This window comes from Neodiprion pinetum, chromosome 2 (genome assembly GCF_021155775.2).
Source record: "Neodiprion pinetum isolate iyNeoPine1 chromosome 2, iyNeoPine1.2, whole genome shotgun sequence".
Classification (NCBI taxonomy): domain Eukaryota; kingdom Metazoa; phylum Arthropoda; class Insecta; order Hymenoptera; family Diprionidae; genus Neodiprion; species Neodiprion pinetum.
In genome coordinates, this window is record NC_060233.1 from 15,188,920 (window position 1) to 15,212,309 (window position 23,390).

The 23,390-nt window shown below is 38.0% G+C and overlaps 3 protein-coding genes across 4 annotated transcripts; 2 read left to right on the forward strand and 1 right to left on the reverse strand.

The window, feature by feature from the left end:
- Positions 1 to 1,555: 1,555 nt before the first annotated feature.
- LOC124213170 (uncharacterized) lies at positions 1,556 to 16,514 on the forward strand. The gene is made up of 6 exons (XM_046614166.2): positions 1,556 to 2,043; positions 4,120 to 4,550; positions 6,966 to 8,850; positions 11,210 to 11,605; positions 13,568 to 13,950; positions 14,584 to 16,514. Exons 2-6 carry the CDS (start codon positions 4,254 to 4,256, stop codon positions 14,929 to 14,931), a joined length of 3,309 nt encoding a protein of 1,102 aa, XP_046470122.1. The 5' UTR covers positions 1,556 to 2,043; positions 4,120 to 4,253; the 3' UTR covers positions 14,932 to 16,514.
- LOC124213173 (protein HGH1 homolog) lies at positions 16,134 to 21,282 on the reverse strand. 2 transcript variants are annotated; one of them, XM_046614172.2, is made up of 7 exons: positions 20,574 to 20,784; positions 18,961 to 19,154; positions 18,610 to 18,844; positions 17,961 to 18,194; positions 17,533 to 17,817; positions 17,289 to 17,450; positions 16,134 to 16,606 (listed from the first exon to the last, which is right to left on the reverse strand). In XM_046614172.2, the coding sequence occupies exons 2-7, from the start codon at positions 18,974 to 18,976 to the stop codon at positions 16,501 to 16,503; spliced, it is 1,038 nt and encodes a 345-aa protein (XP_046470128.1). In that variant the 5' UTR covers positions 18,977 to 19,154; positions 20,574 to 20,784; the 3' UTR covers positions 16,134 to 16,500. The 2 variants fall into 2 exon arrangements, with proteins under 2 accessions (XP_046470128.1, XP_046470125.1); XM_046614169.2 differs by lacking the exons at positions 18,961 to 19,154; positions 20,574 to 20,784 and adding an exon at positions 20,969 to 21,282.
- A 25-nt stretch (positions 21,283 to 21,307) lies between these two features.
- On the forward strand, positions 21,308 to 23,083 carry Pa1 (PTIP associated 1). The gene is made up of 3 exons (XM_046614174.2): positions 21,308 to 21,648; positions 21,835 to 21,995; positions 22,299 to 23,083. The coding sequence occupies exons 1-3, from the start codon at positions 21,580 to 21,582 to the stop codon at positions 22,531 to 22,533; spliced, it is 465 nt and encodes a 154-aa protein (XP_046470130.1). The 5' UTR covers positions 21,308 to 21,579; the 3' UTR covers positions 22,534 to 23,083.
- Positions 23,084 to 23,390: the final 307 nt, after the last annotated feature.

A 23,390-nucleotide genomic window follows, 5' to 3' on the forward strand; every position in this document is an offset into this window, starting at 1 on the left:
ACATAACTGTTTATGTCTACCACGAGTACTTGCCAGTTCAGACGTCGTCACTAATTTCGTCCGTTTGCTCCAATTACTATTTTCTCGGTCGAGTCAATTTCTCGCTTAATTATCCCTCATTCGTCACATGGAGCTGCAGCACCATGTCGAAATCAACTCTGTGGTTGGAATTATTTATTCCTCAGGAGATTACCGGCGAATAAACACACAAGGCCAAATGAACTCGACATGAGAAAATTCATAAGACAATTGGTAAATAGCACGGGAATTGCAAAATTCTGTGCAATAATTCTTTGCTTGGGTTTACTACAACTGGTGTACCTAATTTTTTGGTATAAATACTCATGACATTTTCTTTGAGTCCACGTGTTTCTCCTTGTAAGCTGGAGTGATCGAGTGGTAAAATGACGCGTAGCATCTGCTGTGTTATTAAGTCATAACATAGATGATTGCTGCGAAACGGACTTGATCCTACTACGCGAAATGATCAGCCATAACGGGTCTGAAGTTTGACGAGTAATTTACATGAACCATTGACTAGAACCAAGGCAAACATTGAACTGAGTCCTCTGGCTCATTAAATAATCGTAAACTAAAATCCATTATACTATATAATCCGATTGGGTCGCGAAGTGACATCAATAGCCTTAATTATTAAACATATATTTTATGCGTAATCTATGCAGGAGACGGTTTTGAGGAACCCGAAAAATCAGTCTAGATGTATAATTAATAAGCTGTAAAATTTGAAAAATGCATACCGCAGAAAACACTCACGTACGTTCGCTTTTTAGGTTTAGCTGTAACAGGGTCATCAAAGAACACGGTCAATAATTAAGCGGCATTGGTGTTGATTCGGAGACCTGCACGCATTTAAATATTTCGGAATATGGGTAAAAGGCGTATACACCATTCCGTGGCAAATTGGTCAACGGTCGTTATTTGTTTTTCCTAATTCCTGAGTAGAACAGTTTTACAATTTTCCGTCAAATTTTTGAATTCAATTAAAATGAAAATATTTTTTTCATCCTTAAAAAAAGGTTCCTCACCAAATGGGCAATAAATTTGGTATCACGAAAAGGCAGTCATAGTTGTGTTAAAAAATGTATGTTTCAAATTTCGTACAGAAAATCTCTACATAATACTGTGTGCATAATATTGAAGGACCTTCCGATTAATCAAGCAGCCACCAATGATTGTCAACAGCTGGATAATTCTAGTAAGAAAAATTGACGTCTAATTCTAAATCCGAAGACGAAACGTGTTCGAAACGTGAAAGAATAGCGTTCTGCCAATCGAATGGACAACCTAGCGGTATTGCAAAATATTGACTGCTCGGTTTGAACCGTTTTTCCTGTTTTATCGGCAGAGCCTACGCTCAGCGTATGATCTTCATTCGACGGTTGACCCCAGCGTCTGCGGCTGCGCAGATGGAACCATTCGAATTTGAGGGGCCGTTTACGGCAGGGGAGTCCAGCAAGGGTCGGGCTGAAAAACGGGCAAGCGTTCAACGGACAGCCATAATCAAGCGAGGTGGTTGAAGTAACAGTACCTTGAATCGACCGCACAGCTTCGCCCGTGAACGGAGCGCCAGCAGGCGAACGGCACAAAGAAAAATGGCCGCCAGTGCCGTCTTCGTGTCTTGGTACCGTTACTCGACTGTTCGCTACCGTTGCGCCAACCTCGGAAGAGTCAGAAGAGTATTTCCTCCGGTTCTGTCGATCCCTCTCGAGTCTTTCGATCCTCGCGCGTCCTTCCCGGCAGTGATGGACCACGCGTCGCCACACAGCCTCCTGTCCTGATCCGTCTGAAGAACTTTTTTTCAACTCGCAGGTTCTCCGGATTCTTTTTTTCATTTTATTATCATTCTCTCAAACCGGGGTGCTCCAGCAAAAGTTACAAATTTCAATTAGACGTGACCAGAGTCGTTTATGCCATAACATTGTGAGCCATGCAGTGCGTTGATATTGTACAATTTAGTGACGGGATTTAACCAGTTTTCAATAATGAAGATAATCAAAATATGGAATTACACTATTTGTTGTAAGTATCGCAAGCAAGTTGTGGTGAATTTCATCTCTCTTTTTATCTGCATTTTTCATGATCATATAATTTGAACGTGGAATTGGACTGTGCTCCAATTGTTCTCTGATTACAATTAGCTTCGTTGAAATCAAACCAGCCTAGTAATTTTTATCTGATTTCATTCTGTGATTAAATATCCCTGACGATTAGTTTGATTCAAGTCGATAAAAAATTCAAGACATAATCGCAATTTTGCGTGTCGAGTTTGCAGAGAATTGTCTGCACTGCGGTGTGCAAACGGTATAATGAATTTCGTGTACATTGACGCGAAATTAAATTGCTTATTACTGCGCTATTAAGTTTTATGGGTACATACATATGCGATAAATGTCAATGCCCTTTGGTGAAACTGTAGGATCGTGTACATCATACACACGTGTGCAGCCTTACCCGTGTCAGTTGGATCATACTTTTTCATTATTCGATTCCTTTTATTTTTACTTCTATGTCTAAGCTGTGTTGACTTGATGTTAACAAATTAATGTTATTCTGAATAACGGAGTCTGGCGTTTTGACGAATGCTTAACGTCAATGTCAGTGAAACAGTAAAGGCAATTAATCACGTCCAGTGTATTTCCCTGACGGTACTTTGTACCCATCTCATGAACGTGAAACTTTAGTATCATTACTCAATCGCTGTGTCACGTACTGACAATTAGATAAAATATTTCAACATCGACAGCCAAGAGACGAATGGATAAAGAAAATGTGCTATAGAATGTTGCAACAAAGTGATGAGGTCTCTTAAATGAATAGGGTACATTCTGTGATCCGAGAAACCATATAATGAACGGGGTCTCGCCATTTGACTTGTGAGTTAATTTCTGTGTCAGTGACCCGTGCATTCGATTCGCTAATATTAAGTAGGTACGAAGATTAAAATATTTCCGTCCGTTTCAATCGTAAAACAAGTCTATAAAAAACTATTAACTTACTAGATAATTAATGCAAATGGCAAAGCAGAAAATTATACACATAGCGCAAGAATTAGTGGAATTAGACACTAATATTATTACAATTTATTCTGCTAAAATCCATTCGCTATAAATCTTATCTTGCACATGTATGTAGGCTTATGAATATAGCCGAAATTGATCCAAAAAGTGTTTGTTGCATTACGGAATTAGTACTCATTGTTGTACTAAAGGGTGTGAGATTGGAAGGCGGCGGGGAAAGGGAGGGGGGGGGGGGGGGGGCGCAAATAGTTTTATGTATATTTGAAACCTTGGAATTTGAAAAATAAGCAATAGTTGTTCAACTACACTCATTATATCTACTCAAAACGACTTTCTTTCGACACTTTTCATACGATAACTTTGCAGCCGTTCACGCAATTTCTATGAAATTTTGTACTCATTCTACCTATTCTAATACATAGTACGTGCAGAAATCAGAACGATATGTGTTCGAACTATACTCTGTTAGCTATAAATAACACATGGCTAAAATTCGATAAATTCAGTATGTTCTGAGCAAGTTTAGAAAATTTTAGAATGTCTGTAATTTATAACTCACAGAGTCTAGTTCGGACCTGAATAATCTGCTTCTTACGAAAATTACGTAAAAAAATAGAATGTGTACGAAACTGCATCATAATGTTACAAATGGTTCCGACGTTAACGTGGAAAAACATTTCGAGTAAAATGAGTGCAAAGTTAATCATTTATGGACCGCATTTTCTCTTTACGTCTTTAAATGAAGATAAAACTATTAATTTTCAGATGTAAAATTTCTGGTTACTTGCGAACCATTTCGGATTAGTAACAACTATTCAAAGTTGACTTAAAAATTAAGACCGAAAGGGTGACCACCTCTCCTGAAAATTGTCGCTATTCAAATACCACAACTTAAGAAACACGAGTTTTATTTTTCGTGATTAAATGGTTGTAGTTCGTGAAACGGCAACCAGATGGCTGCGCTCTCTTGCAGGAATGGTTTTACCGTAGAGTCCAATAACCACAGAGAGGAAAAATGAACAGAATTTTCTCTAACCCCGCATATTTGACCTTAGAAAATGTCTCTTCTTCGTTTCAGTGTGACCTGACACATCGCGGACCGTGATGACGGGGCTTTTGAACATCTTACGACTAGAAGTTGAGGAGATTTGATCCGGCGACTCAGGTGATAAATTGAATATCGCAAAATACGGTTTCCCCATATTTCGCGAGATGTCAGTCGTCGAAGACGGTTTCCGGCTGGCGGGGGCACCTTCAGAGTCTTCGCTGACCAGCAAGGCGCGGATCGACGCCCTCTTCGAAGACACGCGTTCAGTCTGCAGCTCCATGTTGGGAGGCTGGTACGCGGAGGTGAATCTGCCCGCGATGACGTTCGACAATTTGGACGAAATCGGTGCCGAAGAGCAGAAACGAGTCAACAGCGCTGTCCAAGCTCGGATCGAAGCCATGTTCGCATCAGTCGAAGCTGAGACTGGAATCCCAGGGGAATGTGCCGCCGCCATATTGCCAGTGAGTGCGGAGCCGTTTGTTCTCTTTTCCAGTTTCTTCGCTTTAAACATTTTAGACAATTCTAGTGTATGAAATTCAGAAGATTTTCTCTCTTCCTCGAGCGCTATTTCTTATTCGTTTGTCTTGTTTATTTTCTTCTTTCTCGTCTGCTTTTTTGTCGGGAATCGCGTGTCGTCCACGCTCTGCCAAGCGCATAAAAATTCATATAATCTAAACCACCGATTCAACTCGTTGTTCCCTAATGACTTTTCCTGTACGGTGAAATAGTTGAATTTAATTAACATAAGTGAAACCGCACCGCAATTGGTTTGACCGTACAGATAAATGCGATGGAACTGCAAAGGACATGATGAGACTAAGATCTATCCGAACTTTTCGATGTGAATATCAGACAAGAAAAAATGAGACGGTGCCGAAATCAATCTTTAAAAAAATAAAATGTCATTCTTTTGAATTTGATTTCCTAATTCTTTTTGCTTCCCGTCGAATCCGTTAAGTGGATACCTACTTTAATTCAGAATATTTAAATATGCATGAAGTAACATTTACTTGTCGATTTCGATATGATATATACGTAAATAAATGGATAATTCAAAAACGAAATACTTAAACAAAAAAGAAACCGTACCGTTAATGGCGTATTTGCTTACAGTATACACAGCGATGCGCGTGTAATCAAAGCACGACTTTCTTTACAGCGCATTGGTTTATGCTGGTTGGAATTTTTAAGCACCACTTTCATTTTACTTTAAATCCGCGCCGCGTGCATTGCCAACAAGATTTTTAAACAGTTGAAGTGTGTATCCTTATGCCATATGTGATAGGTAAACGTTTAAATAAAGCAGAAAGTCGAAAGCATCGGATTTGTATAATAGGAAATATTATATATATATACATATATATATATATCCATTTATTCGACGTGAAGAGGTGAAAATTTAAACTCTCTTCCGCAAATCGGTTTATTCATTCAATGAAGAGCACAACATTCTGTATTATATCGTACATCTTATGAAACCTGAATCTGGAAATAATCGCGGTCCTGTAACAGAGTGGGCGAAACGAATACATTCAAATCTTACGATTTGAATTTCGCTTAAAATAATCGCGATTCGAAATATCAACTGACGCCATTTTCTGCCGCAAAATGTACCGTTTACTAACATATTAATCCTTTAATTCAGTATGTGACACTCAGCGTCCCACCTTTTTTTTTTGCAACTTTTTATTTATTAAACTACTTTTTTCGTAACAACTGCCAAGTTTTCTGGGTCCACGTGGTCCCCGAAATATTTCTAAGTCTACAAAATTTTTTTAACTTTTTCATTTATTTATTGTAAAAAGAGCGCATGTAAATAAATGATCGAAATTCGTAACGAAAAACAGCATTTTCTGATAATGCAACATGAAAATCCGAATGCTAATTTGTTCAAAATTTTTCTCCTTGTCGTTTTTGTTTATCCACCATATTAGATCCACCATTTTGAATTCACGAATCCAATATCTCTCGGTCACGTAAGAAAAAAAAAAAAAAAATAGAGTTGGGAATTTTAATGGCGATAACGCAATTACTAGTGTGTTTAGAGAGATCACGTCATTGAATCGTTGTCAGAAAAACGTTACAATCTTTACAACCTACGATGATTTCACTAAAAGTGTTTTGATTGCAAACTGCACACGGAGAAAAAAGTTACTGAATTTACGAAATACGGCGATCAAATATGGAGAAGGGAATCTTTTCTCGAATCAAAGGCATGTTATTTGATTCATCAAAAAAGTGGTCAAAATAATAATTTTTATCGTCAAATGAAAGAAAGTGAAGAAAAAAACAGAACAAGTGCGAGTAGAACTTTCGCCCTGAAGATTCCGTACAAACTTAATTCTTTTGCTTTTACGTGATATAACTACAAATTAACTATTTTCGGACATTTTCCTTTACTTGTACTGTTAGACCTTGCTTCTCTCCAAATTTCATGATTCTAGATCAACGGGAAGTACCCCAGAGGTTTTGATGAGTGAGTTTGCGAGTATGAAAATATGTGACGCAAATAGCCATTTCTTTTGATTGCGTTGACTTAGAAGCTTGACATTTTCACACCTCCAAGCGACCGTAGACTTTAATATATGATTTTAATTTCAACTTGATACTTCCACCTAATCCTGAGAAAGAGGGTCTTGACAGACGGACAGACGAACGGAAAACAAAGTGACCCTATAAGGAAAAGAGCCTTATAACCTAATAACCTTAAAATCCTAAAAATTAAGAAAGTTTACCTGAATTAACAAAACATTTCGCATTTGGTAAATTAGAAAAATTTCTCTCGTACGTAAAGAAAAAACAAATCTAGCGGCACTAATTGTCGCAAGTATTCACTTGGTGAATAAGCCTGCTAATCACTAAATACTCCAATATAGGTGAGATACTTGGGAGCTGCGCCAGTTGGAGGTAGAGTGGCGAGTGTCCGCGGTCTTCAGGAGCCCCTCCGAGACCTCCTGGGTAGGTTGGAAAATTCGCTGCCAGCTGAGCTGGAGGTCTCACGACGAGGCCTGACATTTCGAACGAGCGAGTCGGTGGAGAAGACGAACCCCTTCCGGAGAATCGCGGTCTGGAGCGCGTTGGGTCTGAGATCAAAGAGGCTGGGATCTGGCGAGCTTCAATTCGCCTTCGTGCCGCTGGTCGGCGACGACGCGACTCCTTCGTCCTGCGGGGACGACAAGCACGCCGATCTCTACCGGACGATGAAGAGTTTGAAAAGAGGCGCGCGGTCCTGCCCGCCGATTTTCGCTGTCGTGATGAGACGTCCCGGCGCCGTGCGGCTGCTCGAATGTCACGCCTTCGTCTGTCGAGTCGAGGAAGACGCCGTGGCAGCAGCCGCTACGCTTTACCGCGCGCTGCTCGCCGATCTTGACGCCAACAGGCAGCGACCCAGACAGACAAACGGCGTTGGCCGTGTCAGCTTGGCTTCAGCAGCATCGCTCTCCTCGAGCATCGTGCGAGACGCTCTGCCAACCGGAAGAAGCCGGCTCGGTCCTCCACCTCCGAGACCGACGGCTCCGCATCCCGTCCGCCCTCCGAGGGTAAAGAAGAACTCGCTGTCCAAGGACGAGGGTAGTTCCAGTGGACTCGAAAATTTGGTCGAGAGAAGCGGGAAGACTGTCGAGGTCAAGGCGGAGGACATATTGGAAGGAAGGAGTCGCCGGTCATCCGTCGCCCTGAGCGTTGCATTGCCGCTGTCGCTTACGGTCGATAATAACTCGGTCAGTCAGAAGGTTCTTCAGGAGAACAACAAGAACAATTCGATGTATGGGAAGTCGGTGATTTCAGCTCGGAATCAGAACCAGTACGAAATATTCCAAAGAATAGACAGTAACCGAAACGATATTAAGGACAACTTTAGGACCCGAGGGCATTCCGGTTCAACGTACGTCGGAGTTGAGACGAAAATTCCTGGACCTCGCAACACCGGGAAATTGGATGACGGGAAGCTGCAAGTTGAGAAGGATGATCGCTCGAATGGCGGAATAAGACGGCCGACTTCCAGCATCGGCGAGGAACGTGTCAACATACTTAATCAGAATCAGGAGAATATTCAGCCGACGAAGAAGCAGGGTTATCAAAGTCGAGCGAACAGTGTGACGAGCGAGAGGAGCAACTCGAACGGGATTTACAATCAAATATCGGGTTCGTACAACATCTACGATCAAAGTCAGGCTAGCAAGCGCAGCAAAGATCAGAGGCAGGTGTACGAGGAGCACTTCAGGGACGTCGACAAGATTTCAACTCTGAATCAGGACGAAGACGATGAGTATAACGAAAAAGGAAAGTCTTGGTACCCGAGAAACTCCGCAGTGTACAAAGGGCGTAATAGCCAAGAGGCTAAAGGTGCTAAAGTCACTGAAAGACAGTCTTCAGCGTCGAATGTCTCGCTGACGAAACCAGCATCGAAAAATACGCTCACCTCCAAGGTTGCGGAATATTCGCAGCCGAAACCGCGAAGGAGCAGCAGAGCCGGCAGTGAACCTCCGAGAATCGGTCGCGTGGAAAATGATTTGGTGTTTTCCTCCGCCGCGCAACAGGAAAATCGTCTCAAGAAAGCACAGAGTGATCTCGACTTGGACGGTGGCGATTTGCTGACTAGGGTTGAACTGCCCAGAAGAGGGAGCTTTCTGAACTCTAGCAGCACTAGAAAACCTGAGAAATTTCAAGGCCGCACTCCCCTAGGATTCACCGAATTGTTCGACGAGTTTCGGAACCAGGAAGGCCTTACCAGTGTCGACGATATTCTAGCTGCTATAATTGGTGAGTTTTTACCATCATATGCTCTGTCTGGTTATTCATTTCCTCGATTCTGCTGTCGGGGTCCGTAAGGAGAGACGTCAGTAAAGCTCTATAATTTTTTGATTTGCTTGAAAATCAAAATCATAATGAAGCTTCGGAAAAGAAATGGTTTTCAACCGGTTTCAATCCATTATGTTTCATACGTGTCCAGCTATTATTTAAAATAAGGGTAAAAAGTGGATTCTCTTAAGGAGTTCCTTACTGTACAATTTTTGGAGTAAATTCTTTTAAATGTAATCTCTATAGCAACTTTGTTTCCTACGCTCCTCCGATAAATGCAGATTTTTTTTTTTAATTGTTGCGAAACAAATTTTAGCGCAAGGGGCTTGTGGAAAAACATCAATTTTTACCATCATTTTAAATAATATCTGCAGACGCGAATGAAACAGAATTGATTGAAACGGGATGAAAATCACTTGATTTATGAAGCTTTATTACGAGTTTCAATTTTAGGCAAATAAAAAAATCATATAGAGTAGAGAACACTGCTGTGTTCCTTAACGTGGGCCTGGATAATAAATATGGCTTCAGCAGTTGATTGTTTTTGATAAAACGCCGGACTTTTATTCATTTAACAATGCAGAGTAATATGTACGATGACATATCAGTTTTAAAATTAAATAAGACGGATATACTACAGTCTGTGCAATTCGAAAATCCCAATATTTAACAGATGTGATAAAATTTAGAGCAGCAAGATACTTCCGAAAAAATTAGCTGATCAAAGTACGCGGGATAGAAAAACTACACGCTGATAATTCTTACTTGCGAGTTTGTCCCATTAGACTTTTTGAAGATTACTTTTTAACTTTCTGCCGATTCAAACAGTCATTATAAATTGTAAATGACGATAGTGATTTTGATGATTGATAAGGAGAACGACAAAAATTAACGTGATTCTAACTCAGATAGAGGCGAGGTGGGCAAAGTGGGCATATTAAGGAAATAATGTCAGAAGTTGAGATTTTGATCGTTGAATCTTCTGATTTTAACCAAAAAATGAAAAGTTAAACGAAGACGAGTGTATAATTTTTTCAAAATTAACGCGCATTAGAAATTTATTTATTCACTTGCATCAAGAGACAGTTACCATCGAATTAACTATATTGTACTACGACTAGGAACAAGTCGTGGTAAAAGTTTGATGTTAAAATTCTCCGGATGCAACTAAATAAATAAATTTGTAATGTTTATTAATTTAGAAAAATTTTGATATATTGTCGGGGAGGTCCACTTTCCCTGCCTTTTCTCTATACATTTTCTTCTCACGGAAATTAAAGTATACTTTGTTTGATTAATATTATACCGTTGATGTTAACCCAAATCCATATTCCGAACCGTGAGGCAAAAATACGTAGCGATATTTTTAGTCACTCCAAGTCTCTAATTATACAATCGAAACCAGTTACATCAATATAAAAAAGAAATATGTGTCAAATGAAACTTGTAAGTTTGGTACATTATGGTTTATGTTACATGCAATGCGTTATAATAAGTTTGTCTCAAACACGTACTGTAGTTGCCAGATTTCCAGACGTTCAACCTAAAATTCAACTATAAAAGCTGTCTATACTAGCTGGTCTAATCGCGATGCAAATTAACAGTAAATATAAGCGCAGAATCGTAAAATATAAATTACATTGACCAACCAACCTCGATGTATGAGTAATTAACGGGTTATTTTCAGAAACTTACCGTTAGTTTTCGATTACCTATACTTCAAACTAACCGTGCCCCCTGCAATAACGACTGAACGAATGACGTCACATGGGTATATCATGCGTTCATGTGTGATCGTCGAAAATGCAGACGTGACCCCGGTGTCGGAAGATTTTGCAGTAATAATCTATAAACGCCAATAAGATATGCAAAACGTAATGTGACACTTGCTCCGAAGCAAGAATATTCCATGTTTTAACTTAAAATCGGCATATTTATGTTTTCAAACTACAAACCAAACGATACGAATCTCGGTATCTCTTACTTGGCTCATAGCTTAATCAGAAAACAAGGGTATCCACTCAGAGAAAGGCATGCAGGTAAGGAATTTTCTGACCTGATTCGCCTGTCGTCGTATTTTTAGTACTCCAGCGATTTAGTGGCAAATTCTTTCCCTCAAGGCTTACATCTTCTCAGTCCCAGTTTCGTACGAATTTACAGCTATTCCGAAATTCATAAATAACAAAGCATTAAATATTTCACATCTGGTCGATGTTTTCTTTTTCGACAATTTCACAATTCCACTAACTCGCATATATGTCTGCAGCGTAGACTTTTAACGATTCGTTAATTTACGATTCGTTCGATGATTTTTTTTCAGATCCCGAAGGAATGTCCTTCAACGATCTCAAGCCGCTTTATAAGGAGTTCCTCCTGAAATTAGCTACGACCTTGACACGCGACGAATTGTACGAGCGTTCAGCGAGTATAATGCGAAGGCGTCGTCGACCGCAACGAGGTCGAGCGTCGCGACGCCCTTGTCTGCTTGGTCGGGCCATAAAGCGGTCAGTTTCCCGGCTGAAAGGCGGTCCAACGGAATTCACCTCGGTCATTTTTCCCGCGAGAAAATTGAACGACAGTCTGGGTAGCAGTTCGTCCTATGACGTCAGAAATACCAGGAATCGAGTCCTCACCAGTAAACTAAACCGTAAAAGATCTTCTCGATGCCGTCCGAAGGCCGCCATTGGACAAACAACCTCCGAAGACAGCGATACTTGTGAGTTGAAAACCGTTTTATGTGTGTAACACACTTTCATTCCCATCTTAAGAGGATGAATGGTCCGTACCGTCGAAATCAAAAGTTATAAGAAAGATAGAAGAGGAAATCTTTATTACCGACTCAACGATAATATTTACTTTTTTGACCTGATAAGCGGGAGAAAAGTAGTATATGATTTCCGCGTATACTTTTTCCCTCATCCGCGAGAGAAAAGTGACTCTTTTCTCCCGCTAATGATTTTTGCAATTTTTCTGGTCTTCTCTCTTTTTTTCGATTTTGAACTATTTCTTTCTATATTATTATAAACTTTCAATATATTCAATAGTTATACTTTCAACAATATTCTAGTTCTCAGACTAATAAAATGATCACATCTACGCTGTAATGAAAACATTATAATTATTATCAAAGCTAACAATGCTTTTAATCGCTTATTGAGATGTTTGATGTATTATACATAATATTTAATATCTAATTTGTATATAAAATAATCATAATTAGATTTGTAGTAAGTCTTTGTACTCAAATAATGACGATTTGAACTGATGCAATTCGCACTTTTTGAAGTACTCGGCAAATTTACAAAATTTTGATGAATGAAGTTTCAAAATGACGTTTTCAATTTTAAACTGATTAGATTCTTGAAAATTTTGTTCAACAAGAACTTACTCATGAAAGGGAATGACGATGTTACATAAATGTGCAATATTTAATGACACATTTTTTTTACCTTATTTGATTTCTAAAAGTATTACTATGCAATGTTATCTGTGCCCATACGGTGAACAAGAATGAAAGAACATCCCTACTGCAGAGCTATTATAGAAATATGATTCTGAGCAAAGTCGAATAACACAAGCTAAGGTACCAATAATTTGAAGGAAGGTTTTATAATTAGAAAGCTGAATACGATTGAGATCTGGTACTTTTCATCCGGTTCCTATAACCTAAGCTTACTTTGATGGCAAATATGCAAAATGACTCATATGTATTACAGTGTGATAAAAATCAGCAGATTTTAATGATTCTGAACGTAATTCTATCCTAGTTAGAACGGATGTATAGCTAAAATCTAAATGACCGTCTAAAATACGTACAATATAAGTGAAACGCATTAATTACGGATAATGTGCATATTATGGGCGGTCATTTAGACTTTATCTATACGTGCGTTCTATCTGAGTAACTATATAAACTCGTTTTTTAGATTGCTGATATTTTAGCTTGTGTTATTTGAAATCAATCAGAATCATATCTATTGCATTGCTTCCTTCGAGTTTACTCTCGTAAGCACAAAAAGCACTCGTGGAGACTTTTACACGATTTTATCTCTTTTCCTAATGTTCCATTTGTCATATGCTTTCGGGCCATTCATTCTTACGGGGGTGCCCTACTCGATTTCGACGTTGTCGTATATACCTCCAAATATCAGTGTCCACATATCTCAAACACAAAAAAAGGTTTAGCAGCCCCATTATATACGCAATTCTGACCAAAAACACTCCAACATATTTTCATTTGACGCAGAAATAAAGAAAAGGCATGTATTTCACGAATGTATTGTTACGATTTCGTATAAATGGACTTGGATATTTGGAGATATGAACGTCAACGTCAGAATCGAGCAGGGTAACTACTTGAACACGCAGAACTGAGATTTCTAAATGTGAAATATGTACCTAATTATTTTCTTAAATATTACTACGTGTAGCGTTGACGCTGTTGAATAATTTTCTAGTTTCGACAAACTTTTACGATCAGAACAGGTTTAATCAAACGTAATCAAAGATTTCATGGGACTATTGACAGTGTTGTACAGTATAATTGTTTGACAATTTATACAGTGTCTGTCTTATAGATAACGGTGAACCTGGCGGTGAACTCAGGTTTAAATTTTATTCCTAGCGCCATTATGATAATCGTGATTTTTTATTTCATAGCTTTCTTGAATGCTCACAGGCAGACGTTTCGGCAGAGTAGTAGCAGCAAACCGAAGTAGCAGCGGATACGTCAGCTGCAGTGAATGTAGCTACGATTCAGAATCGTGCACGTGCGTCTCTGCGGACAAATGCTACTGCTCTTTGTCGCGGCGCGTATCGGCGCCGGAAATTCCCGTCGCAACGGTGATGTGTTCGTGCGACACGGACAGTTGTTCCGAAAGCAACAAGTGCTACTGCGCCCGAAAACTGCCAGTCCGACAGCCGACCATTCTCGAACAACTCAGACAGCACGGCATCGTCCCGTCGGAAAGCACCCTGAGTCGCGCTGGCAGTCCGCAAGTCGTCAGAACTGTCAGAACAAACAAAAGTTACTCCTCATCCAGGAGCTTGGAGTTCCACAAGGTGAGAGTTCGAATCAGGACGACACCATCTGGCGCCAAAGAATGGCGTCGCATTAAATTGTACAAGTCTTTTTATTCCCTGTCTTTTAGTGTCTTTTAACACTTTTAGTTTTTAGTTAATTAGTAAGTTACACTTTTAGTTTTTAGTTTAGTTAGTTAAGTTAATCTTTTAGTGATCAGTGTGACACTGATTGATCACTTGGGGTGAATATCAGCATTAACAGCAATATTTTTCAAACTCGTCGTAGAGTTTCATAGTACCGCAACTTTGCCGATGTTTTACAGTATTTAAAGAATCAATTTTGGCTAGGAAAACTAAGAGAGCTTTTTCCGTGATCCTTAAACAATACGTAGATATTGTTTTTAGATTTTTAAAACTCATTCCTAAAGCAGGATATCATTTTTTTGGGGCTGGGGCGAATTTCATCCCCTGTTACCGTTATGCAATTCTAACGAAGTGTGACTAATTAGGGTTAATGTCATAAAATAGCAGTTTTAAAGCTAGCATAAACTTTTCTTCGCTTGGTATTGGCACAATGTGCCTAAAACGATTAGTAGTTGTTGCTTCAGTGCTATGTTGATCCACCACGATTACGTGAGATTTTGAATTGTGAACTTGATTTTACTTTTCTAGGTTCGCCCGAGGGCAAACAGTTCGGATAATCTGGCTTTGGACTACGACCTTTTCAGTCCGAGTAAAAACCCTCGATCGACATCTGCGAACAGCGATAAGGTATTGGTAGTCGGTGCAAGAGATCCGCAAGGACGTTTAATCTATGTTGGAGGTACCGGAAGAGGAAAGCGAGCTGCTGCCAGTGAGACTGGCAGATCGAGAGCGCACCACGAAGCGCTGTCGATAAAAAAAAGTGCCGAAATTGCCGCGGTATTTGGCAGCTCTGCTAAGGTCGGGAGAAGAGCCAGTAACGCGTCGAGCTTGAAAAGTTCAGCGAGCATGGAAGCTGGACTTGGCTATTTACCTTGATTGACGCAAGTAGTATTATAATTGCCATTTTTTCTGTACATAATACTACGAAAATTTGTGCAGTATGCCAGTTTGTATAGATGGAGAATTTGACCAGTTACCAGCACAAGATCAGGTTTCCGACAAAAAAAAAAAAAAATGGAAGTTTCTCGCTTTTAGAAGCAGTTTACGTTAATATTTGCGAGGAAATCTTGTCGAGAATTTATGGGTAATAGGAGATACCGAAAAAACGTTTATTCTGGTTGTTAGCAGACTTCAGTCGCTGGCAGTAAATATACCACACTAACTATCATTCCACCATATTTAATTATAAAATCTATTTCTGTGCATCCATTTTACTCTGTATTGATTCACGGTCAGAAAATGGAAGGCCAACGACTTGCACGATGTTTTCTGTTCCTTCGTACGTTTGTTAAATTCATCGAAAACAATCAGCTGATAGCCCAATGTGACACCATATTGTCCTAATCACGCCCATATTGTCAAGGATCCCACGGGTCAATAATGTAACGTATTGATAACTAAAATCTGTGGGACGATGTAGTTCTCAGAAATGTACCACATTTTTGAGTCGATCGAGTGCTGATAATTATATCTAGTCAAACTTGTCTAATTACATTGACCACTCGATTCGCAAATGGTACGGGAACGCCGAAGACGTGGAGAACGCGCTTGTAAACGATCGCCTTCGAAATTGTTGGCGGTGTTTTCAGACGGATTATATGTTTTAACCTGCCATCCAACTGCCAATTACCAACGTATTGTATATCAGTTGAGACATTGGTCCGCAAGATAAATTTTACCCGGACTGCAGGAGTCTCGATCTGAAAAAGTATTCATCTGAAAATCTTGTATTCTTGCAATCAGACAAGTTTGACCATAGTCGAATTTCTTACGCGTATACATTGTACCTATATGTGATAAGATAGATATCATGAATCCTTAGATGGCATAAATATGCAGCTATAATACTTTATCGAATGACCTCTAATTGTCACGGAAAGTCTCACTTTCTAGACAGATCACGCTACGGATACAGGACAAATTATCGACCTACAGGGTATTCGCATTCTTAAGAACGTCACAAAATGTCGCTCTTGAATAATTTAATAGGACGACAGTATGAAATTATCTGTCCTGATTGACCTGCTTTAAGTGAGAAATATAAGTTAGTATAGGATAATAAAATCGTACTACTAGTATTTCTTTGTCACGGTTTATTTTGGTTTAAAAAAAAAAACTTAAATGTGTCAGGATAACAGTGTCATTGATTACATTATATATTTAAAAGTTTTGTCAATTTTTGATGGAATTTTTACTTTTTTTTAAACTGAACTAAATGATTTATTATGTTATAAAAGATTTAAGGGAAAGTGCAATGTTTTAGAGTAAACCCAGTTCACTGATTTAAGGGGAAGTGCAATATTTTAGAGTAAACCCAGGTCACTAAAATTAACTATTCATTTGTAGAATAATTTTAGTGATAAGGTTTTCGTATTTACGTATTACAACAAAGTGTCACGATTCATGTTTTAACTCAACGATTACCACGGAAGAGTAAAATTTCTCCTATGAATCGTTTATATATTCTTCGTCCATTTTTTTGAATTTTTCCTTGTACTCCTCAGGTATGTTTACTTCCCTCAAATTGTCCAAGCCGATCTCTTCCTCTTTTCTGAAAAATATTTATTAACTCTTCTGTTTTATTGTTTCATTATGATACTAGTAAAAAAATTTCAAAAACTTCTTATAGTCTTTTGAAGATATTTCACAGAAATATACTATTTTTTCGGACAGTTCTGAGAAAAATACTGTTTTTTTTTCAGCAAAACTTTGAATTGTTCCAATAACAACTCGGATTCCGTTCGAAACTGTATGTTTTTTTGTCAAAAATATGAAAAACTTTATTTCATCTGGCTGTTTCTGACAGAATCGAGTTAGGGGTGAAAGTCGAATCAACTTCTAGAAAGAACTCATATTTTGACAGAACTCCGTTTTGTATCACAGATCTGAAAAATTCCGAGTTCTAGTGGTTCTGCGTATTTTCCGACCGTAACGCGTTAGGAGAAATTGGGATGGCTTTGTGAGAGTAATTAAAAACTTTTGAGAAGCAGTTGAAATTAAACCATCTCAAATGCAGCTGAGAAAATCTGGACATTCATAAAATAATATAGTCATTAAAACTATAATTGCGGAATCTTTTCAGAGAGTTTTCAAACGTAGCAAATTTTTTCCACAAATCTGCCGACATTAATTTTCTGCATATAAATTGAGAAATGTCTTCAAAATTTCGAGAAATTACTAAAATTTTTCACTTTTCAGAAACAATTAGAAACTGTCTAAAAATCAGAACTAACTTGAGCAATATATCCACAACGTTTTCGCACGCCAATAGAACTGCTCTGTCTTTTTCCCACTTGTGAAATTCTCTCAGGATAACGTATACATTCTTATCCCTCAGTATTTCACGGCCTTCCCTTGTTGCGCATAGTTGAGCCAAAGCCTCCAACAGCATTGTTCTGAAGATAATATACAACGAAATATGTTATCACAGAATCCTAAAACTGTATTTTTTCTCTAGTGTATCTTTCTCCGGTTTACCTGATGTCAGGATCGGAATCTCTAGTTTTGTTTTCAGGCAAATACTGTAGTTCTATCGGAAGTTTGTCATTATCATCGTCGTCGAACTCTTCCGGACCAGCAAGGGGCAATAAAAGTCGAGGTAAAATGTCCACTTTAGGGCCTAATAACCATGTATGGTATTCCGTATCAAAACAACAGTTTTTCAATGTGCCCACAATTCCGCCACGTCTTACCGTGCTTTCAACATATTCTGTGAAGGGAAGAAGTCTTTGAATGACGCAATGTTCTTTGTCCAATAAATATCTAAAAGAATAGAAAAATGTAAGCTGATCTATATTAACAACTTTTCTTTGTATAGACAGAAGATTTGACAGTAGTTTTGTAACTTTGTGCAATTTTAGAAATAATTGGCATTTTACTAACGTTACTTTGTACAGAGAACATACCTTCGCATGGTAATAGATTGGCTAAGATTGCTGAAAACAGGGCCTAAGTAATGGAGGGTGGCTCCCTTTTCGTTATATTTCTGAGCCGTAAAGGCGGCAATTATTGCGCTCCATGCATAACCGCTATTATTAACTACCGCTAAAATTCTTTCTGTCAGAGAATGCGCTCGCGTTAAATTAGACAAAATCATGCAACATGGGTCAGCCAAGTCGTTCTGCTTATCCAAAATGCATCTGCAAATAACAAATAGAACTATAAGTCGGAAAAAAATTTCAAATCCTATCTATGATCATTTTTCTATTATACTTAATCCAAAAGAAACCAAACGTGTTCGATTGTTATCAGATTACTAAAAAGGAAGTAGAAAAACGTTAATTTGATAACTTCAATTTCATTGGAAAGAATTTGAAAATAAATAGTTCATCATGAACTGAGAAAATCACTGCATGAAATTGTTTATTTTTTCTAACTGAATTTTTTTCTTGGTGAAACAATTACAATGCTTATCCAGGTTCTTCTTTCTTTTTGCCTTTTGTTATCACCAAATAAATTTGTTATAATCTATGTTTAGTTAACTGAGAACTGATGAGGGCAATTTCATATTTTTACAATTATATGTTGATTATCATTAGGAAGTGTATCTACTACCTAAGGCAAGTATGTACTAGATTATCATTTGGTTTTTCATCTGGTCTCATCTTCGATGTCTCTGATATAACCAGTAATGCATTCGCTCCACCATCATAAGCTGATATGTTAATCAATGAAAGAGCGGCATCTTTGCAGACTGATGTTGAATTATCCTGTACCAGCAGAACAAGTTGCCTTACTATTTCAGGTAAGCTCAATAACAGCTCAATTCCATCATTGCTGCCTGTTACACCTAAAACAATAATTCGTGAACAATAAAACTATATTCAATGTAATTAGTCAATTCATATTTTGTGCCCGTCATATATGAAAGAATAATGAAGAGCATGTAACTGGTCTCGGCTTTACCCATCAAAATATGCATTCTTTCGTTGACCGAAGATTGCTAATGGTCACATCTCTGGCAGCCAGATAAATGAGGCTTTTTGAAACTAGATAGGGGATGGGGTGAAGAGCTTCAAAGTCCCATGAACGAGTCACTAAATCTAGGGCAATGCTATTATCCCCATATCTTCAATGCTCTTGACGTTGCCGGAGGATTGCTAAAAACAGCCGGTCACGGGTATCCTTTGAAAGCAACTACTAGGTCACACCGGGTGCGATAATTACATAGTGCCCTACATTTATCAACTTGCTTATGGGGCTTATGTTATTCGAGTATGTTACGATAAGAACTTTCGGTACGGAGCTTAAAAATGCCCCATTCAGCTATATGTGTGAAGTTGGCCTGCGACCATCGAATTTTTCAAAAAATAGTGCGCCAAATAATTGCTCCTTAATTACTCTGAATTACGCCCTAACTTTTATTATACACTCTTATACGGTTCTTACATTCGGTGTACCGCCACCGTCGTTCCTATTTATTGCTCCTACTTGCTAACTCTCCCACACTTCTAACGTCGCGTTATACCTAGTCTCTATCCTGTCCTATCTCCATGTAGCCTCACGCTACTCGCCATCAAAGAAAATTTACGCGATAGAATTTTTATAATGTTTTTTTTCTCCATAATTAGGTAGTAGCAATTGACTAAACTGACAGAATACTTATAAAAATCGAGGAGCGATGACGAGCATTTGGCAGTTGGGCCGAACTATTATTTTTCCGATACGGACACGAGTTTGAATCTGAAACTATTCGACTCTCGGCCACACCATCAGTCAGTGATGTTTTTCCCGGTTTTTTTCAAAAATTACGATGGAGGAAATGACAAAATTGATATATAATTGATAACAAATCGAGAAGAAATTGGAAACAATATGTATTTGAGCCGAATTGAATATTTCTATATAGGAGATTTCAGTGTAAATCTGCCGCTCGTCGATATAACCTCCAAACTACTCCCTTTGTTTTTTACCTATTTTCTCGAAAACTATGAAGAAGCAAATTATAAGACTTATGGAGTAATTACGAGATGCCCAGGAGAAATTAAGGGAATATACATATATATATATTAATTTAGGGAATATATCAAATCGAATTCGACAACGCTTCGCGAAAAGCCCCTCTTCGTTTTTTCTCGATTTATTCGAAACCACGCAGACGCAATTAACAAAAATAACATAAGATTGGGAGTAATTAAGGTACAATGGAAAGCAAATATCATTTCGTTTGAATAACCATCAGTTTGTTCGAAACACTTTTTTGAATTTGAACAGTTTTTTTTCTTTTGATTGGATTTTGTTGAAAACTGTGTAGGAGCAAATAATAAAAGTTAGGGAGCAATTGAAGAGCAACTATTTGGTACATGAATTCTTTGGAAATTCTGCGGATTTTTAAAATCCTTGAAACACCTGACGGCTGCCAAAGATGCATTTTTTGCGATTTTCTCGAGAACCGTGTGAATGCAAATAATCAAATTTAGAGAGCAATTAAGAGAAGTTGGGGAGCAATTAGTTGGTATAAAATCATTTGAAAAATTCAAAAATCGCAGGCCAACATCACATAAGTCATTTACATTTACCTGCTGCCTTTAATAATCTTCAGTCAAAGACTCATTGCAGAAATACCTTGGTCGATGAAGGCAGAATTGTTGCATGTATCTCAGTTGATACTGAAGATATCTCTTCATCTTCAAGCCTACCTCGACTGAATTTAATTTCCATGTGGCGTGACTGAATCTCTTACGATATATGTTCATACAAAAGCGCCGCTAAAGAAGTTTTCACTTCGATAACTCCTTCATTGGACGATTATTGTCATGTTATGATTTTTGGCCCTGAGGTGTTATTTAACAAATGTCCTAATTAATTTCTTACAAGCTCAAAGACAAGAACATCATAATATGATATGATATTTTAGGTTAATGTAGACTTATTGATATTGGTCAATGAATAATCAATAGGGTAATAAACTTACTCAGCACGTGCTGCAAAGCGATGGATTTTAAATCCAACCGAGTTCCAATGTCTAAAAATTGTGATATTCCTTCAATTGCTTCCATTAGCACGACTTTCACAATATGTTTTAACCGAGATCTAAACGCAACTTGACTCCACGGTGCCGTTATATGATACCGAAAGTTGAATCACATGGAATTATTACATGTACCATTGATTGTTAAATTTTGCTTGGGGATTAAGGTCTCATTGGCAGATTCTGAATTGTGCGTACGGCTTGTGGATTCCGTCTGAGATTACTTTTGTACTGTACGTAGTAGACAACGCGCCGCAAAGCACCAAGCCACCAAACAGACATGGCTACGCCCTTGTGTAACGTAACGTGACATAAAGTAACGTAAAATACAAGTGTAATCCGGTTGTCTGAGATTCGATCGAACATTTGTTTGTAGTAGAAATAAAGTAATCTAGGGCGATCTTTGAAGTTTGCAACAAATGCCAAAGTCGCATTGAACGCTGGATGCCTTAGAATAATATAAATTGTCCCGTCTGAATGTATTCGGACGTTGAACGGATTAACCTTAAATCACTGGATATGACATGTTGAAAATTTGACCATTTTTCATAAGTATGGAACAGAGCGACGAGGATTGGTCAGTCGAATGCTCTGACGATGAAAAATATGAGGCAACTACAGCGGTACTAATAACACTTTTTTCAATAATGATTTCAATAAATTATAGCGAGTCGAGTTAGAATGGAGTATTGTAAATTTTCCAAGTTTCAGAGTATGGAAAGTTGTGTAGACCTAATTCGTAATTTTGATATCGACTCAAGCTTTTCGAGATATCGTCAAGTTTGTAAAACAATTTTTTAATTCCACAGAACGAATGGACTCTGCAGCCAGAGAGTATAATGGCATTGATTGAAGGATTGGAGGTGAACCATCATATTCTTGAACTGGAATGGAAATGTCCAGGAAGACGAGGCCCTTCGCCAGTACCCACCAATAATCGTCAACAGGATCACACTTCACAGGATTATAAGTAAGTAATTATGTAATTCCATACAGACATGCAGCATAATTTTTTATATTATCGACAGTTTCTAATATATATGCATGTTATATCATTCTTGTACCAAAATATATACATATAAATGATTTGATATCATGATTTTCATATAAATACACATAGAAATATGAGTTTTATCTAAAAATTATACAAACATAATATACAGTATAATATGACCAATATATTATTTTCTACTAATACAAGCGAAAAGTTTATTGATGGGTAAAAGTTACTTGCAAAGTAGAAAGAAAAATATATTCTTGTTCTATCTAATAGAACTGAAGAGAAGTCTGATTTTGACTTTATGGATGAAATGTCGTCCCCACGGATGCCAGTTCGGCGAGTTGGGGAAAGCACTCCGAAAGGTAGTGCCAAGAAAAAGACTGCAAGTTTCAACGGGGTCTTATCTACAATGCTCCGACACCGACGCTTGGAACAACAAGAAATCAACTCTAGTCCTAAAAAGCCAGAAGCTAACTCCCCAAACCCCAAGCCACAGGCAACTCAATAGGACTTCATTTGTTAAGTCCGAACTATGAAAATTTACCTACATTATTTGTTGGAACAGTTTGTCGGTTTTGCAGGGTTTGACAATAAGACCCTTTTGTACTGGTAATTTTTCAGTTTTTGGTGATTGATTGAATTTTATATCACCATTTTTTAATAATAAGATATTCATTGGTACGAAAAATCGTTTCAACAGTGACGAAAACATTTTTGTACTATTGGAATTGAATATAAGTTTAATAATAAAACTGATATACCGTATTGCTTCGAGTCTGAGCCAAGATTTTTAGTTGTTGACAGCACACGCCAAAGTCGTTCTCATTCTATGCGCGTACCCGTCTTATGTTCGTAACTAAGAAAAACACCCTGAAATACTGTCTCAGAATTGGAGGCCATCCTATATTCGGGGTCGGCTTATACTGGGAACAATACGGTACTACCGATTAAAAATCATATCATGAAGGTGTGAATACAATAACATTGCCTATAATCTTAAGTTTATCATTTTAGATCTGAGATAATTTTTTGTAAATATATTACCGTGAAATCTTTAACACTGTTTCACGATTGTTTCGCGTCGCTGAAAATTCACTCTACCTTTACCGTACAGAGCAGACTTATATCTGTATGCTAATTCAAAATCAGCGTACTGCATACTTGTAATTATTATTATACAATTTATTCTAGATATAATTATATACATGTATATAATATTTTTTTTTTCAAGATTCAAGACGAAAATATTGAGACAAAAAGATGCTGTCCAAATTTTAGCTCTTAATATTTTTCTATTTTCTATTTCAATAACATGGAAATATTTTTTTTGACTTTAGGATTTTATAACTCGTCAATGCATTGGTG

Bases quoted from the DNA above. Each gene is read 5' to 3' on its own strand.
- LOC124213173 (XM_046614169.2), bottom strand. From the start codon at position 21,053: ATGGAAGCAATTGAAGGAATATCACAATTTTTAGACATTGGAACTCGG. The intron at 18,195-18,609 runs GTAGTAGATACA...TGTTATTTGCAG, and splicing joins CTAGTACATACTTGCCTTAG to ATGCATTTTGGATAAGCAGA. The intron at 17,451-17,532 runs GTAAACCGGAGA...TATTATCTTCAG, and splicing joins GATTCCGATCCTGACATCAG to AACAATGCTGTTGGAGGCTT.
- Pa1 (XM_046614174.2), top strand. From the start codon at position 21,580: ATGGAACAGAGCGACGAGGATTGGTCAGTCGAATGCTCTGACGATGAA. The intron at 21,649-21,834 runs GTACTAATAACA...TTAATTCCACAG, and splicing joins AATATGAGGCAACTACAGCG to AACGAATGGACTCTGCAGCC. The intron at 21,996-22,298 runs GTAAGTAATTAT...TCTATCTAATAG, and splicing joins CACACTTCACAGGATTATAA to AACTGAAGAGAAGTCTGATT.
- LOC124213170 (XM_046614166.2), top strand. From the start codon at position 4,254: ATGTCAGTCGTCGAAGACGGTTTCCGGCTGGCGGGGGCACCTTCAGAG. The intron at 8,851-11,209 runs GTGAGTTTTTAC...ATTTTTTTTCAG, and splicing joins TATTCTAGCTGCTATAATTG to ATCCCGAAGGAATGTCCTTC. The intron at 13,951-14,583 runs GTGAGAGTTCGA...TTACTTTTCTAG, and splicing joins GGAGCTTGGAGTTCCACAAG to GTTCGCCCGAGGGCAAACAG.